At 46.3% G+C, this 17,334-nt stretch overlaps 1 protein-coding gene across 2 annotated transcripts in view; it reads left to right on the top strand.

The window, feature by feature from the left end:
- The first annotated feature begins 10,302 nt into the window (after positions 1-10,302).
- LOC102520738 (solute carrier family 22 member 2) overlaps positions 10,303-17,334 on the top strand; it is a 32,298-nt gene continuing 25,266 nt past the window's right edge. Inside the window, exons 1-2 of one of the 2 annotated variants that reach the window (XM_032485292.1) lie at positions 10,303-11,028; positions 12,344-12,447. In XM_032485292.1, the coding sequence (XP_032341183.1) occupies positions 10,618-11,028; positions 12,344-12,447 (515 nt within the window). In that variant the 5' untranslated portion in view covers positions 10,303-10,617. The remainder of the gene's footprint in view (positions 11,029-12,343; positions 12,448-17,334) is intronic. The other variant, XM_006178997.3, reaches the window with a different exon arrangement.

Raw genomic sequence — 17,334 nt, 5'->3', positions numbered from 1 at the left:
ATGTGAGCTTGGAAGGAACATTTTGGTTACTTAGTATCAACTCAATGAGTATCATTGAAATTTCACAAAAAATCTTTGGTACTTAAGTATACTGGAGACAACTCAAACAGTACAAGCTTGCCAAGCCTGAGATGGTCAATAGAAGCTCCGTTATTTTGAGGGTCTGAGCCCAGGCCTCTGTTGCAAATAGGACTGAGCAGTTAACTAATAACTAGCCTGGAGGTTTGCAGCCTCTGAGCCGGAGAAGAGGCCACAGAAGCCCAGCGATGCTCTTCCAGGGTCTGCCTCTAACTAGCTGCGTAGCATAACGTCACTTACCCTCTGGGCTTCCACTTCTCATCTCTAAAGGGAAGGACGTGGACCAGTAGTTCTCAGCCTGGGAACATTTAGCAACATCGGGGACATTTGGTCACGACTTGCGGTGGGAGGGGTGTTACTGACACCTAGTGAGTAGAGACCAGGGAGGCTGCTAGGTGTGAAACCTGGGCTCACCTAGATTGGACCGGATTTCCAACAAGGTAATATCCAACTCAAACATCCTGTGGGTCTATGGACAGTTTGATATATTTCTTCCATTCCAGATCCCTTATTTTTACATTGTCTGTCTCAGATTATTTATCTTCAAAAAAGTAATAATGTTCATATATTACCAAAAATATATAGATAAATAGCACTTTTTTAAATGTTTTTTTTTAAACAATAGAATAAAGCCTCTTAAGTCATTGGAAAAACCTCCTCATAAACACTTCCAGCAGCAGTTGGCAGTGGTTCCAAGTCTTTCAGGGAATAATCTATGTCCCAGCAGTAAAATCAGTCTTTTGAGAAGCTACCTTAATAGCTGTTTGGATGATGTTTGCTGAATCAATGATTCATCAAATAATATCTTTGGTGTTGAAAGAAACATGAAACTTGCGAAAGTCCAGGACCGTGGGAACCAGGGAGGCTGGGACTTCTGTGTGTAGTAGTGGTTGTCGGGCCCACACAGAGATTTTTTAAAATAAAGTAAAGCTAAAACCCTTTTCCCTACAAACCGCTCTTTTGCATTCATCTTTTCCAGTAGAGTCTTTGTTTAGAAGAATATGCTTTTTTTTTCTGACTCCCACTCTTCCCCGAAGGCCTGAGTCAGACGCCCCCCACCCACCGGGCTTACGTAGAACCCCATGTAGCAATGAACTTCTTATATTTTATTATAAGTGTTTCATTTGTCTGTCTGGCTTCTGGACTCTTAAGTTCCCTGAAGAAGAAGCCTGTGCCTCGTTCGTGCCTCGTCCCAGCACCCAGCCACAGCAGGTGGACGGCAGGCATATCGTAAATATTAGTTGACACTGGTAAGTGTGGCAGACTTAGCAGTTGTTCCCTGCGACGCTCCTCGCCCAGGGAAATGCTGCATAGAATCATTGGATAGAAAACCAAGCTTAAATGCAAGAAAAGGATATCCCTAGAGGCTCGAGTTACAGAAGGAACTCGAAATCAGAGGTGGTTCTTGACTTTCAGCATGAGTTGAGCCCACGGGGTGCTGTGACCCCTAGGCGCTGGGGTTTAATGCTAAGGAAGAACAGAAGCCGTGGATTCTAGCCCTGGAGGTGATGAGCAGCTGAAACTGAGCTTCCCAAGTAAAGCTAAGGGCTGGAGAAAATTCACTCCCAGAAACACAAAAATAGGGAAATCTGAAAAGTATTTTTTAAATTAGTCTGTTTTAAAAGTTTGAATACGTAAAGGAAGTATTTCAATGTATGATGCAAGAATACAAAATTACGTTTTAAAAAACCAAGGAGATTAAAAAAGGCACCAAGCAGAAATTCAGCCATTAAAATAAAATGCAAATTAAACAGCAGGATGAACACAGCAGAGGAGAAATACATCTGAGAACATAACGTAGACCTCAACACAGAGAAGCAAAGAGATGGGAAATGTGGACAAAAGTGAAAAGAAATGGAGGAAAGAATGAAAAACTCCAGCTTATTATGAAAGGATTCCACCCGAGAGACAGTTGAGAGAATGGAGCAGAAATATATTTGAAGGGAAAACAGGGACTTTTGTAGAATGAGAATCCCCACCAGGCTTCCCCCCTTACATGGGTGGAGCTGTTTTTCTCTGATTCGCCAGTTGAGTCTGGTGGCATCACTGCCATCTCAGAGACCTAGTCCAGGAGAGTCTAGAAGAGGGTGGTCTCCATGCCGACGCTCTGCTCTGAGACCACGGCCCCAAACATGACCTCGTGTCTTATCATCTCTGGGACTGTTTCTCCCTCACACTGAGATATCTCCCCAACCAAAGCTGGTTTGGTTTCTTTGCATAGAGTAGTTAAAGCTTCTTCTGACAAATGACTAGCTTGTGAGAGATGGAACAGACTGATAATGACCAGGCTGGTTGTAAAGACAGAAGTCTGCGGCCATTCATCCAGGAGGCCAAACAACAGCCTGGAGCAATTGAATTGAAATGGTCAGAACCTGATTAACAATGGACAGCATCTCTGATTTTTGTCCCTTCCAATTCAGGACCCACCAGAGAAAACACAATATGCACCCACTAACCGATCACATGGGTGCCCTGATTCTGGTTAGCTGCCTGGAGATTCCCCGTGCCCACGCCTCCTTCCGGGCACACCTGAGACAGCCCCTTTCTTCACTAAGAAGCCTGCCGGCTCCTCTGCCCGCCCTCGAGTCTCTGCCAGTCACGGTGATGGTGGCTGATCCCTTGTTACAGCAAGTTCTGGATAGAGAGCTTTTGCTTGTCCTCAGTCAAATGGTTTTTGTTCATTTCCACACTTGCTTGTTTTAGCTTTTAGCACAAATTAATTTTTTCCTCTAATAAATGAATGATTTCATCATCTAGAATTAATAAGAAGAAAAAAGTTACATTTTTAAATTTAATTCTCAGTTATACACTATTTTCTTCCCATTGTGATCCTTTCTGGCTTGCTCTGGATAAATGATACGGCTTGTAGGTCCCCCAGTTCACTCCCAGTCCTGTGAAAACCATGACCGTAGGCTGCCTGTTCTCTCTGTTCTTGAATCGAAGAAACCTAAACTCAGAGACTCGCTCGAGGAAATCTCAGATATAAACAAGACACTTTGACCCCTTTCCATCATCTCTCATTTCAACCAGAAGTCTACATGTCTTTCTGTCCTCTTCTACTTGAATTTGTCTTTCTTAGGAAGATAAAGAATTTCTAGAGGAATTAATTATGTTGGTGATATACTTGATAATTTGTCTCTTAATAAATGAGGGTGGTGATCTAAAGAGATGAAGAGAACGTAGGTTGCAGCTGCTCCAGGAAGCATCCACCCCACCTAATGCAGCGTGGCTCTACCTGTATTACAGTGGAAGTTTGAGAGAATGAGGAGAGCATTTATATTACATTATTTATGCTATGATCGTAGCTCTGGAGCATGCTAAGTTGTTATGAAGGTCTTTATCTGTGTGTGACATAGAAGACTTTGGATTTACCACTAGCAGATCACTAAGTTCTTAAATTATTTTTTTAATTGAAGTATAGTTGATTTACAATGTTGTGTTAGTTTTTAGTGTACAGCACAGTGATTCAGTAATACACATACATTTTCTTTTTTATATTCTTTTTCACTATAGGTTATTACAAGCTATTTTGCTATACATTAGGTCCTTGTTATTTATTTTATATATAGCAATTTATATCTACAAATCCCGAGCTCTCAATTTGTCTCTTCCCACTACCACCTTTTCCTCCTGGTAACCACAAGTTTGTTTCCTATGTCTGTGAGTCTCTTTCTGTTTTGTAAATAAGTTCATTTGGATCATTTTTTTAGATTCCACATATGAGTGATATCATACAATATTTTTCTTTCTCTTTCTGGCTTACTTCACTTAGAATGATGATCTCCAAGTCCATCCATGTTGCTGCAACTGGCATTATGTTGTCATTTTTATGGCTGAATAGTATTCCATTGTATAAATACACCACATCTTCTTTATCCAGTTGTCTGTCAATGGACATTTAGGCTGTTTCGATGTCTTGACTATTGTAAATAGTGCTGCTATGAACATTGGGATGCAGGTGTCTTTTTGAATTAGAGTTCCCTCCAGATATATGCCCAGGAATAGGATTGCTGGATCATATGGTAAGTCTATTTTTAGTTTTTAAGGAATCTCCATACTGTTTTCCACAGTGGCAGCACCAAACTACATTCCCACCAACAGTGTAGGCGTTTCCCTTTTCTCCACACCCTCTCCAGCATTTATCTTTTGTGGACTTTTTAAAGATGGCCATTCTGACTAAGTCCTTAAATTACAATGTTTAAAGTTTCTTTAGAGATTTCGTTTATTCCCTTCTATTTACAGCTGAGGAAATTTAGGTGGTGTCAGCCTGACCCCTCCAATATGAAATTCCTCACCATCATTTCACCTAATGAGTTTAGTGCCTATTGAAGATTGATGCCTAGATTCACAATTTTGTGGGATTTTTTAAATAAGTCGCTATTGACTAATAGATTTTAACAATATATGTGTGTTTCCATCCTTTACAGTTATTACTCTTTTTAGTGCCCAGATTGTCCCGTTGTAGGTCTATGGAACATCTTCAGGTGGCCCCTTTGTCCTGTCAACGTGAACAGTAGTCTCAGCTCTCTCATTTTCCAGCCTGACCGGGTGTCCCAGCTCATCATGTTGACCTGCTCCCCCCGATCTGGAATCAGCAATTTTTCCCAGGAGATGCCCCTCCCTTCCCTCTGCTGCACCCCTGCTCTGAGCTGAAGTCACAAACTATTTAAAATGTCCTGGGACCCCCCTCTCTAACCAGAGTTCTTTGACCTTTAGGCAACATACTTAAAGCTTGGCTGTGAATGAAAAGTTCTGCTTCTGACACCTGTTGTTTTTTCTTTTTTTAATCGGCTTGGGATTAATTGACGTTAGTATTATTCATTCCCTTTGACTCTGGCACACACACCTGTGTAGAAATCCCTGCAGCATAAGCAGATGAGAGGATCACAAGCACTATTACCCTCAGTGCCCGGGGTAAACGGTCTTAAGAAATAATAACTTGGTCAAGGAGGAAACAGATCACTAATCCAAGCTTAAAAAAAAAAAAAAAAGAAAATGAGGAGTTCTGGAAATGAAAGTCTTAAAGGAAAGATTCTTTACTCATTCTCCAGTGGCACCCAGGTGACATTTAAAGGGTATTCCAGGCCAGATTCACTGTCTCTTTGAAGAAGGCAGTGCAATCGATTTGATTCTCTCCTGGGTTTTGGAGAGGTTAAATGCCCACGAAAGTTCTATTATATTTGGATATTAATAAGGTGTTGGCTTTGGCAAATAAAATCACATGATGTTCAAGCAGCCAGGTCAAAGAGCTCTGAAGACTGAAGGCCGCATGCCTGTTGGAGCCGCAGGTTCAACATGACTTGGAAGCCAAAGGCCAAACCAAATACTCTGCACCTAATTTTGCATAAAGAATTAATGATGTTTAAAGACAAGTGGTATCTGTGAAGAAGGAAACTTAGTCATTAGTTGTCTGGGTCCTTTAAGAATTACTTCTCCCTGCAACTCTTCAAATTAAGCCCTGACGTTGGCCAGGTTGCCCTTGTGGTTTGGTGTCAGGCGTGAGACCTATGTTTTACTGCTAGGGGGTCCAGGCCTTTTGTGGCCCCCAGAGCTGCCTATCCACCTGGGTGTGGAGGCTGAGCTAAGAGGGGAGACAAGATGCTGCAGGAGAGAGTGGCCCGGAAGCCTCTTTCCTGCCCCTCCTAACGAAGGCACTCTCATCTCACAGTCTAACTGCGCCTCCCCAGCTTGAAGGGAATAATTACAGAACCATCATTTCATGGGGAAAACAGAGCAATAAAGATAAACAGGATAAGAGATTTCGTGGATTCAGGAAGCCCCAGGAGAGTTCCCAGCCACCCTCCCTCATCAGATGATGACTGCAGGGGGTTGACGGAGGGGTCGCGTCATCTGCTGATGTCAGCCCACCCCTGCTCGGCAAGGCAACTCCCAGCTCCCCAGGACCCCGGGGTCCCCACCCGGAGTGGCGCTCGGAGTCCTGCCCTCTGCACGTTATGGACTGTCCCTGGTGGGGAGGGGAGTCGACACCAGCCTCGCAGGGAACTGGGGCTGTTTACTCTGGGAGAGAGAAAAGTCTGAGGTCAGAGGAAGCCATCTTCCAATATCTGAAGTTCTCTGTAGGAAGATTTCAATCTAACCTATCTGACCTCAAAAGAAGGAATAATGTCCAAGTGTGTGGAAGGTTGTGGAAGACGCATCAGCAACGCCCAACTGCGGAGACGCTCACCTGACACAGGAACCGTTTGTGTGTAACCGAGGGGGAAAGATGTTTTTGAGGAATTGAAGCGTCAGGTGGTGCCGTTCTGATGTCCTCTGAGGTCCTTCCATCCAGAGGCTCCACGATCTTAGGTCAAGGCAGGTCTCCTGCCACCACGGCCAGTGTCTGCAGAGGGGCAGCAGCGCAGTGAAGAGGGCAGAGACACGTGCAGGCTGGGGAGGGGACGGGGGAGGCGGGAGGGGGGAGAAGGGAGAAGAGTATCTTGTGGTTGGGACTAGCGGTGTGAGCCACTGCGCTGGGGATCCTGACTGTTCCTGCTCATTGGCTTTCTGTCTCGGATACAGTCACCAATTTGCGAGGTAGGAGCCAGCCCAGGGGACACGGATGCTCTAGGGCAAGGCTGGGCGCAGTCCAGCGGTGTGGGCTCTCCCCTCCTGGTCCCGCACAGCCTGCTGCCATTCCCCAATGAGGCGCCTGGAGAACACAACCCACGTCACCTCAAGACAATCCTTTCTCAGTCATCCTGCTCTCAAGTGGACTCTACCTTCCCTAAGGGGCAGCACTGACTGAGGCCGCGTCGTGCCTTCTCACTGCATCTCATACCTACCACCTAAACACTGGCTTGTCACGGGGTGGACTCAGTCCTAACTGCCCACCTGTCCTCTAGTGGGGAGAGCTCAGACAGTCAGCTTGGGCACAGCCGACCTTCCTCGGTGTTTCTGGAAGATGGCGTCTGGGGGTAATGTTTAATTACATTAGCAATGAACCTGATAAAAGATTGAGGAATACTTCCAAAACTCATTACAGTGAATTATCCGATTATGTGGATTAAATGATTGTTCAGCATTGGATCGGATTAGCCTCTTGTCACACCTCTGAGTGTGCAAGCACCCCCACGAGGAAGTGGTAGTGCACAGGGGACCAGACTCAAGTTGTAGGTGTGGCGTTAGCCCCTTCACTCCGTTCCCTCCCACTCTGTGTTTTCTCCTGCTCACTGCCTACGTGGCTTTGCAGGGCGTCAGTCTGTCACCTCAGGAGGCTGGGTTTATGGTAGTCATACTGTGGGCTTTGCTTATGTGCTGTGTCACTGGGAAAGTGTCAAGTCACTGGCAACCAATTGCTGTAAGTGATCTGAGGTCTTGCCTCCTCCTTATCTGATCATTCACAGTAAGTAATTCCCAGGGAATTTCAACATCATTTCTCCTTGGCAAACGAAGCCCTCCTTGCCTCTCACCTGGTGCCCTCTTGCTCTCAGTATGAAGATCTGGTGTCTTGAAATGGACCGTGTCTAAGAGTCAAATCCAGGGTGCAGGTGTTCGTACCATTTCCTAGTTAGAAGGCAGTCAGGACCACCTCTGGGTCCCTGGGATTGGAGTCGAGTTTAAGGACCTTGATCACTTTTTAACCCGCTCTTTCCCACATCACATCCAGTGAGTGACAGAAGGCTGGGAGGTGTGGGGACACCCTTGCTTCGGATCTGACTCGTCCTTAACTGGCTGGCTAACGCTAAGGAAGTCTCGAAACTACTCTGACCCTCAGAATCCTCTTTTGTAAAATAGGAGCACTCACATCTGCCCCACAGGGATGGTCTCTGGCTTACAGGAGAGAAGTGATGCTGACGTGGCTCCTCAAAGGCCACCTGCAGCAGAGCACACCCTCAGCAGATACAAGCTTCCTTCTTTCCTCTGCTCCTCCCCATCAAGCTATCTGCCACAGGCAGTGACACCTGCTGGTCCTCCTCTGGGTTCTGCCATCAGCACCTGGGGTCAGAGAAGAGGCTGGAGGTGGAGGTTGGGCAGTAAGACCAAAGCCACAGCTGGCCATGCTTGACTGCTGGGAGAAACCATAGACCGTCTCAGTCTCCCTGCATCAGCCATGGCGATGCACAAATCTCTGTTGTGTGATGGGGTGTCACCTCGAAGAGGAAGGAGCCTTGTTCTGGTGGCTCTGGAGGTGAGAACTGGGCCAGTAGGTAGAGAGCAGATGGACAGGCACTGGTGTTTATAGAAGATGGAAATCGGAAATGACAGGCAGTGAGGCTGGCAGGCTCCGAGGTTGAGTGGCTGTGTGTCGAGAATCTTGTCGAAGGATCCACGCATTTGCCCAGGTGACAGCTGTTCCCTGCCGGTTGTTCCCAACTGGGGGATGTTGTCCAGGGTGTTCAGCACCCTTATTCAGATGATTAAATCACACTGCAGAACTGCAGACAGCACCTCTTAAAGCAGTGTTTTGTTTCACAGAGTTTGGGGATTAAGAGACAATGATGATTTGTGGCTAACAAAAGACAGATTAAAAAAAAAAACTTAGAGGAAAAGAGGAATGAGAAGTCCACAGGTGTCATGGAAAGGCTGCAACATATTTCTGGGAACCTAGAGAGAGCAGGCTTCTGTTGTGGCTTTTGATGGTATTATGTTGGGACTACTAGTTTTTCTGGCTTGCTGCTTCTCCAGCGCCCAGACTGGCTTGTATGACAAGAAAAATTCACCACCATGTCACTCCTTGGGCCCAGAGGTCCCTACCCAGGCTGCCTTCTCCCCACTGTTCAGAGCCTCCTGGCGATTGTTTTATATACAGTGTCCAGGGTTCTGAGTTGTGCTGAGCAGGAAGAATGAGGAAAAGTCAATTTCTTCCTGGAAGATGGATAGCGCCTCCTTTTCCTGGAAGCGGAGGCTAAAGGTGCATTTTTTTTGGTCTAACTTTGCCTTACCTTTTGCTGGTTGGCATTATTTATCTGCCCTTTATGTTATTAATGACTTTTCATCTTTATTTGAAAAATCTTTCTGCCTCTGAAGGGGTCCTGAGCAAAGAACTAGAACGCAGGTCCAGACTCATCTCTCCAGAAATCCTTCCCCTTATCCGTTATCCAAAATGGCGCAGAACAAAGCACAGCTTTCCGGGTTGGTGTTTTCAGTCAGTGACTGTTTATTACCTACTCATCACAGCCTACCCTTGGCCGTGGCCAGTCACAGGACAGCCAGCAACTTAATCTAGTTCTCTTGTTTTGTCCCCTTGAGTAGTCAGTGGGTATAACTGCCTGGATGAGCTTTGGAACTATAACTTTGTGCCAGAAACATTACCCCTAGCTCTTGGTTCTACCAAGTCTGAACCCACTCACTCAAACCGGAGCTGGCTGGGGCAGAGTCGCCATCAGGCAGAGCCTCTCTGGGAGCCCAACAAAGGTGCAGAAGAGGTTGACAGGGTCTCCACAGGTGCCCTGGTTCTTGCTTTTTTAAGAAAACAAGAAGTTTGCAGCTGCAGTGGGGAGGACATCTGAGGGTCACTCCTCTTAGACCCACGCTGTTATACCCTCAGAAAAACAGAACCCAGAAGGAGAAAGAAAGAAAGAGCAAGAAAGAAAAAAAAAGAGAGGAAGAAAGAATGAAAGCAAGAAAGCAAACAAGCAAGAAAGACTGGATTCAAGAAATTTCTGGTATTTTAATATGCAGATATATCAACTGGCCACCTTCCTGGCGTAGCAGCTGCCCACGGCAGTGAGGATCCTCTCCCTACCAGGAAAGATGTTTGCCTGTTTCCCTTGCATTCAGATGCACCCAGCACCATCCTAAAGAGGCCCCCCTGACCACAGGAAGAAATATCTAGGACAAAAAGACAGCAGAATGAAAACACTCCTGCCTGTGTTCACACTTGACCTAGATGTGTGGAGAACATTGCATTCTTGCCTCACAAGTGGGTCAAGGGGTCTCAGGGTTCAAAGACAAGAATGCCAGATTGTCATTCTTCAAAGGGGAGAATTAGAAAGTCCGGGAAAAATCAAAACAAGCCACAGCAGGTATCCTGAGTGCACTTGCTGCTGTTTGGAGAATGAGCCCAGTGATAGAATTTGCAAAGCACCTCCCGTCTCTGGCCGGAGACTGTGATTCACCGCGCACCCGGCGAGCAAGGCCAAAATCGCGTGCGTTTCCCTGCAACCTTGGAGAAAAGGTTGGCTGTGTGGGTGAGATGGGAATATATTAATTTCCTGGACACTCAGTTTACTAGAGAAAGATTAACAGGTTCGTGATATGTGAAAGCGCTCGGGTTTCTCACCGGGCGGTACAGAGGAGGGATTGTTTGTGGGGCCGCACGAGGCAGCAACAAACTCAAGGAGCGACACTGCAGTAAACACGCCTCGCCCTGTGAGTGCTGGGGAGTTTCAGGAGAGCAGCCGGATGCACCCCGCACAGCTGGAAGCTAGCCCGGCCCACAGAGTTCTGGACCAAAGGCTGGTCGCCTTCTAAAGAATACTAATGCTCACCCTTTGACTTTTGGCCGAGAGTCGTGCTGAGCCGGCCGCTGCCTGCCTCATTGGCCTTTGCAACAGCGCAGGGAAAAGCATCAGGGCTCCTCCTGCCTGGGGAAGAATGCCGAGAGTGGATGACATCCTAGAGCACATAGGGGAGTTCAACTTTTTCCAGAAACAAACGTTTTTCTTCCTAGCGCTGCTGTCTGCCGCGTTCACCCCCATCTACGTGGGCATCGTCTTCCTGGGCTTCATCCCGGACCATCGCTGCCGGAGCCCTGGCGTGGCCGAGCTGAGCCGGCGATGTGGCTGGAGCCTGGAGGAGGAGCTGAACTACACGGTGCCAGGCCCGGGGCCGGCGGGCCAGGCCTTCCCACAGCAGTGCCTCCGCTACGAGGTGGACTGGAACCAGAGCGCCCTTGGCTGCGTGGACCCGCTGGCCGGCCTGGCCGCCAACCGGAGCCACCTGCCGCTGGGCCCCTGTCAGCACGGCTGGGTGTACGACACGCCCGGCTCCTCCATCGTGACCGAGGTGAGTGAGCGTGGGACTTAAGAGGGATGGGAAGGCAAAGAGCGCGGCTTTTCTTAGGGAAGATCCCAGGGAGGCCCAGACGTGCTCCTTGAGCTCAAAGTATCTTACAAAATCCTACTTTCCAACCAAAGCATGCAGCCTTTTACTTGTCTGGACTATGAGTAGGTTAAATTCCATCAAATTCGGACAGTGATGGTTGTAGTTTACGCAAGTCTCAGTGGTAGGAAACAAGCATATCAGACTTCCTGGAAATAACGCCAGGAAAGGGGAAATTGTCACGTCTCCTCTTCTTCTGGAAGCCCTATCCGCCCTTCCCCACTCTGCCGTCACACAGGTGGATGCCTGACAGCTCACAGAGCGTCCCTGAACCGTGCCGTACTGCCGTAATTGTCTCTCGGTGCCTAATTTTCTCTCTTTCACTTGCTCCAAGTGTCCATATCAAACCACTTGGGGGAGGAGTTTATGCTATGATACTACTGTTTTATTAAAATCTATACTTGGCTTTAACATCTAATTGTGAAATGTTTTTTCAGTAAATGGAAAAAAATAGACACTTGTTTTTATTGGAAGCAAAGCAAAATGGGGGGAGGGGGGTGAAGTGATTCTGCAAAGACAAAGAAAGCCAGTTGTCTGGCTTAATTAAAAGGACTTCTGGGATAATGTGAAGATGCTCTGTATGAACAGGTGTTTAGGTAGAGGGGCCTTCTTTAAGGCTCTAAAGTGGTCTGGTAGTTCCATGAAATGTGGTTTAACCCTATACAACTTTAAGAGGCTTTACAGCGTGGCTGATCTCGCCTGTTCATACAGAGATGAGAAAGCTGAGGTCCAGAGCAGAGAAAAGTTTTGCCCAAGACCACAGAGTGAGAAAGTTAGTTGTTAGCCCTAGAAACCAGATCTCCTGACCTCCAGGCCAGCACCTGTGCCTCCTTCAACACGGCCTCTTGTTCCAAATGACAGCAAACAGAACAGCCATCAGCAAGTTGCTCCTAATCTAAAGGCACCAAACAGCCCAGCTTCCTCGGAGCAACACTTGTATCGTGTCTGCACACCTATTTGACTTTGTGTAGAAAGGGAAGTGTCCACAGATGGAGTAATTACCCAGTTTCAGCTAAACAGAGTTTAGCCTGACAACATAGCGCCAGACGGGATGCTAAGAAGGCTGTGGACAGATCTTTCGGTTGTGTGAAGAGAGTGCGTATAAGCAAGAGAACACTGTGATGCCCTGCAGCCTCGTCAGTTCAGCACAAGGACTGTCTGCTGAGTCTCCGGGCTGAGTCATGCCTGACAGGGTTCTGTTTTCTTTCCCATCTCGCAGTTTAACCTAGTGTGCGGCAACTCCTGGATGCTGGACCTGTTTCAGTCAGCTGTGAATGTGGGATTTTTTGTCGGTTCTATGTGTATCGGCTACATAGCAGACAGGTAGGTGCAGCGCAGATGTGGGGGAATTTAAACAGTCCGTGGGAGGAACTTGGATTCACCTGCCCCTGCTCAAATACCATCCTTTCCCAGAGCACACAGACCACACTTTCCTGGCTTAATGTGACTGTTGTGACAGTCTTAGTGTTCTGCTGCTGCTTCCATAAGCATGACCAATGTCTTTATTTTGAATTCTCTGGGGTCGTAGAGGGATGTTTCGGTGCCAGGCAGCAGCATTTCCCTGTGGGTCACCCAGACGCTTAGGGTTAGAAGGAAGAGTCATAGATGCTTTGATCCCCTTTGTAATTCCCAATTCATTCTTTGGCCTCCTAGCCATCTGCCTGGCCATGCTCCTTCAGGGCCTCTGAGCTCCCTCTGGTCCTCCGCTTGCATCTGCTGTACCTGGACCGGTGTAGACCCTCCCTGTTGTTCTAGCCTTAGCCCGTGGGATTGCAGGATTCCTCAGCTGGGGTGCTGGAGCCGGATGTAATTATATGGACAGAACCTTGGATATAATTTGGTGAAAGAGAAACAAGGTGTCCCCACTGGCAGAGGTAAATATCCGCTTCTGTAATGTCATGTCCCCGCAGAGAGATGGGGAAAGACCTCTCCACGTGGAGTGTACAGCAAATGGCCCTCTTGGATGTGTCCGTGTCTCCACGACCTAGTTTTCAGTGACTTGTACTAATTCAGCTAGTCCTATGCCCTTTATTTATCCATCTTTTTGCAATCTCAGATTCACTGTGCTGAGAGTTCCTCATAGCATGCATCTTTACTCTGCTGATGACCAATTAGATATTTTTAAGAGTCCCCAAAACGGAAAGGAACGGGAAAATTGGCTTTATTCTTGATATGCGCCTTAGATAATTTGGCCTTCTGGGCTAATTATTTAATATTCATAGTCACATTATCGATTGTTTACTGAGCGTTTTCCATGTGCCAGGCACTATGTGCAATATTTTGGACAGTACCATTCTCTTTAATCATTAGTCACCTAGTAAGAAAGTGCTTTCTAACTATATCATGAATGTATAATCTTATACTTTATTATAAACTGTGACTATCCATATTTAATTCTGCAATAAATCGTAAAGAAAATTTACTTTATGCTTGTCACTGTCCTCAACTATACCTTTGATCCAGAAAAACCCAAACCTGTGAGTTTCATATTAAATGGGGACAGAACATTTTCTCTGATGATACTCTGTTGTCAGTCTGGAATAAAACCTGCAAATGTGTTAAAAATTAATAAGGATGATTTAGTCGATCACACCTCCAGAGGCATCTGAATTTTCATGGCCAGGGCCCCTTGTGGCCTCCAGGGGGAGGGAAGATGACCATTGAAGCTCAGGGTCACAAGACAGCCCCAGGCATCACATGACTTCTGTAACTGTCTGCTCAGCCTCTGTTCAAAGGCTCTTCCTGGGACTGAGTGCGAAGAGGCTTGCAAGGTGAAGAGGAAGGTCATTCGCTTTTCCCTTTATTCCACGGAGCTGAGGACAGTGGTTTGGAGATGACCCCTGAGGTCAGGAGACACACCAACAAGGTGCGGTCAGAGTCGGCCCTGCTCCAGTGTGTGCCTGTCCAGCCCCGCTGGCCCCGGCCTCCCTCTCCTCTTCCTCCTTCCCTGTTAAAGTGCAGAGACTAATGCTCAACTCGACGGAAGTGAGCGAATAGATGCCTGAACCTCCCAGCTGGTTAAATAAATGAGTTAATTATTCTCATCCCACTCAAAGAGTAGGAGACTGGTTCTAATTCTCCACTGACAGCGCATTCTTGACTTACAACCCCCAGTTACCCACCGTCTTAGATGACCTCATTATTCTGCTCTTACTGTTGAAATCTCCTGTGTGAAGCTGATCACTCCCTATTCTTCCCCCCGAAGCTGTGTGTGTCCTTCTAGTTCTTTTCCTTAAACTGTCGGAGTCTTGTTGGTTGTTGGCCCCTTTTCTTCTATTTGTATATGTGTGTTGGGGAAGACAACAGGGGTCAAAAAGGGGCACTTTATCTTTTGCAGATTTAATGCTTAGCTTTGAACCATTGTGAAGTTTACACAATGGGGCAAGAATCACGTGAAAACCCATTTTATGCTATAGATTAAACCAACATGAAATAAAATAGATTGTCTGCTATGAGGAATTTTAAAAATATGATCTAACAGCTGATTAAGGTGTCTTTTCGATGAATACCAGGAGAACATTATGAGCAGGTTGTAAGTAAGAAGACTGAGTCTTACACCAAATCAACTTGATGAAGGTCAGTTTTGCAAATGGAAGGAAGGACAGATAAAAGGGAGAGAGGGAGGGTGTATGCTAAAGAATTTTAAATTAAACCTTTTATACAATGTCTAATTTGCTTCATCACTCAAACCTCCCAAAGAATGATTTTGCATCACCTGACACCAAAAAAGGAATCCCTCACATTTCAGGTTTTTTACTTAATGATCAGTAATAGTAAACGCTATATTCAGTGGCAGGCTTATGAATGTTTAACAGCTGACTCTCTGAAGAAAAAAGCCCCAGTTTGTAGCGTTTGGTGACCTCTGTGGTGTAAATACCCCACAGTGGTCCATTTCAAGCTACCAAGTTCCCCGAGATCACTGAACACAGAGTTGGCTAGAAATACACACCATTATGTGGTATGTCCACCACACAAATACATCAAATAGACGTAAAAAACCTCACAAGCATAGATAATGGTCAAACACAGTAAAATAATGGAAGAGATAAATTTTGCCTATTTATCACACTTGATCTTAATATAACTTTATTGTAAGTGTAAAATTTCATTTTTAATCACGGCTGTGTTTAACAGTCAGCTCACGAATTTTCTGAAAGTCTGTCCATCAGCTCTCGAGCGCCAGCACCGCTCTGCCCAGCATTCACGGCGGAGCTAGATCGAAGCAGCGTCCAAGTCCCAGGGGGTCGCAGTCAAACTTACCCAACCCTGTGAGCTCTTCCAGGGCAAGCCCTCCCCTACCTCCCTACCTACCACGTGCCAGTTGTTGTCCTGGGGACCCCTCCGTGTTAGATTTCATTTAGGATCCTAACTGCCTTGAAAAGGAGCCTCTATTACCCCCCAGATGTAGAGGAGACTGGGGCTCAGTGAAATGAAATCAGTGCTTCCCCCAAGTTAATGTGCACATTAACCACTTGGGGAATTTGCTAGAATTGTGATTCAGAACCAGTGGGTCTGGAGTGGGCCTGAGAGTCTGCATTTCTAACGACTCATAGGTGATGCTAATAGCCCTAGGCCACATTCCTGGTAACAAGCAGCTGAAGGACTTTGAAGCCCGTAGTACTGGAGTCCACTCAGTCTCCTGTGTTACCTGCTTTCCATTTAACGCCTTCAGTTCTGTTATGAGAGGGGAGGAAGGAGGGGAGGTGTCTCAAACCACCTCCCCAGCAATCCAGAATTTCTTCCGGCCCTGCCTTATTGTTTTAATAGCGCTGTGCCCTTATGTGGAACTTGCTCCCTAGTGAAGTTTTCCTGCATTCGTAGGTTTGGTTTTCTGAAGGTTTCCGTGCTCCAAGTTTCAGATGGTGAGTGTTCCCTCTTGTCAGCCGCAGGATTCTGTCCGTCTGTGGAAGCATGGTTGTGGTACTTCATAGTATGCCTGAGTCAACTTCAGAATTTGTACAATTATTACTTGAGCAAATACTTATGAAGTCTTTGAGGGCAAAGGAAGGGGTTCAGGAAGGAGGAAGTGGGAAGAAAGCCTAAAATGTCATGCTGAGACGTGACTCTAGAAGGCTGGGGATGAAATGTCGAGGGGTTATATATTTACAAAAGGGAACTGTTAACTGAGACTTAAGAAATGGTGTGGTCAAAACAGAGTTTTAAGAAGCTTAGCAGTTTACATTAATAATTAATGAGACTGCTTGATCTTTAAATTTCATATTTAAAGCATTAATAGTCTCAAGTAATTATTAACGCTGAGGATTATTTTCAAATGGTCAATTGGTGTTGAAATGGTCACTAGAACATACTTGCCTAAAAGAAGAGCAGCAATTAAGAAATGTCCACTGTATGAGGCCCCAGGTTCAATCCCCAGCATCTCCACCAGGAAAAAAAAGCCGCACTGAATGTCCACTTCTAATGATGTGGGTACCCTAGGGACATCCAGTTTGAAGTGAATAAACAAAGATTAAATAAAATACTGCTTTCTACGAAGAGTTTTTCAAATATCCTCTGACAGCTGATTAGGGCATCGTTTGGAACAAAACCAGGAGGACATGATGAAATGTGAAAGTAAGAGACTGAATCTCAAGTCAGCTTTCTGGGAGCCAGCGCTGCGAAGGGAGGGAGGAGGGAGAGCTGCGTGCCGAGCTTTTTACATGTGTTACCACGCTGAATTCTCTGATCAGCTGGGTCAGGTAGGTCTTCTCCAGATGAAGAAGCTGAGAAAGGTGGAATAACTCTCCTGACATCACAGTAAGCGGTAAGGTGGTTAAACGCAGCATCCCAAGTTTTCCGCTACTCTGTGTTCTGAGACCCTCTCCTGGTCCCTAAACTGATGAAACCCAAGGCCCTCAAATAACACGTGGAAGCTAGCCTGCTAGGGTCCTCCAGAGCAAAGGCCCTGTGGGACGGCCACATGGGAAGCGATGACAGTGCCACACAACAGACCGTCTCCACGGAGACAGGCAAATACCAGAGTCCAAAAGTGGTGCTGCAAATAGATGGGGAAGCCTATTGAACACTGAGTTTTGTTGTTTATAGGGGAGAGGGGATAGCTCAGTGGTAGAGCCCATGCTTAGCATGCAAGAGGTCCTGTATTCAATCCTCAGTACCTCCATTAAAACAAATAAACAAGTAAATAAACCCAGTTACCCACCCCCCCAAAAAATAATAAAAATGTTTTAAAAAAAATCTCAGGCCATAAAATCT

Source organism: Camelus ferus, chromosome 8, assembly GCF_009834535.1.
Source record: "Camelus ferus isolate YT-003-E chromosome 8, BCGSAC_Cfer_1.0, whole genome shotgun sequence".
Lineage (NCBI taxonomy): Eukaryota > Metazoa > Chordata > Mammalia > Artiodactyla > Camelidae > Camelus > Camelus ferus.
This window is presented reverse-complemented; position numbering and strand designations above follow the sequence as displayed.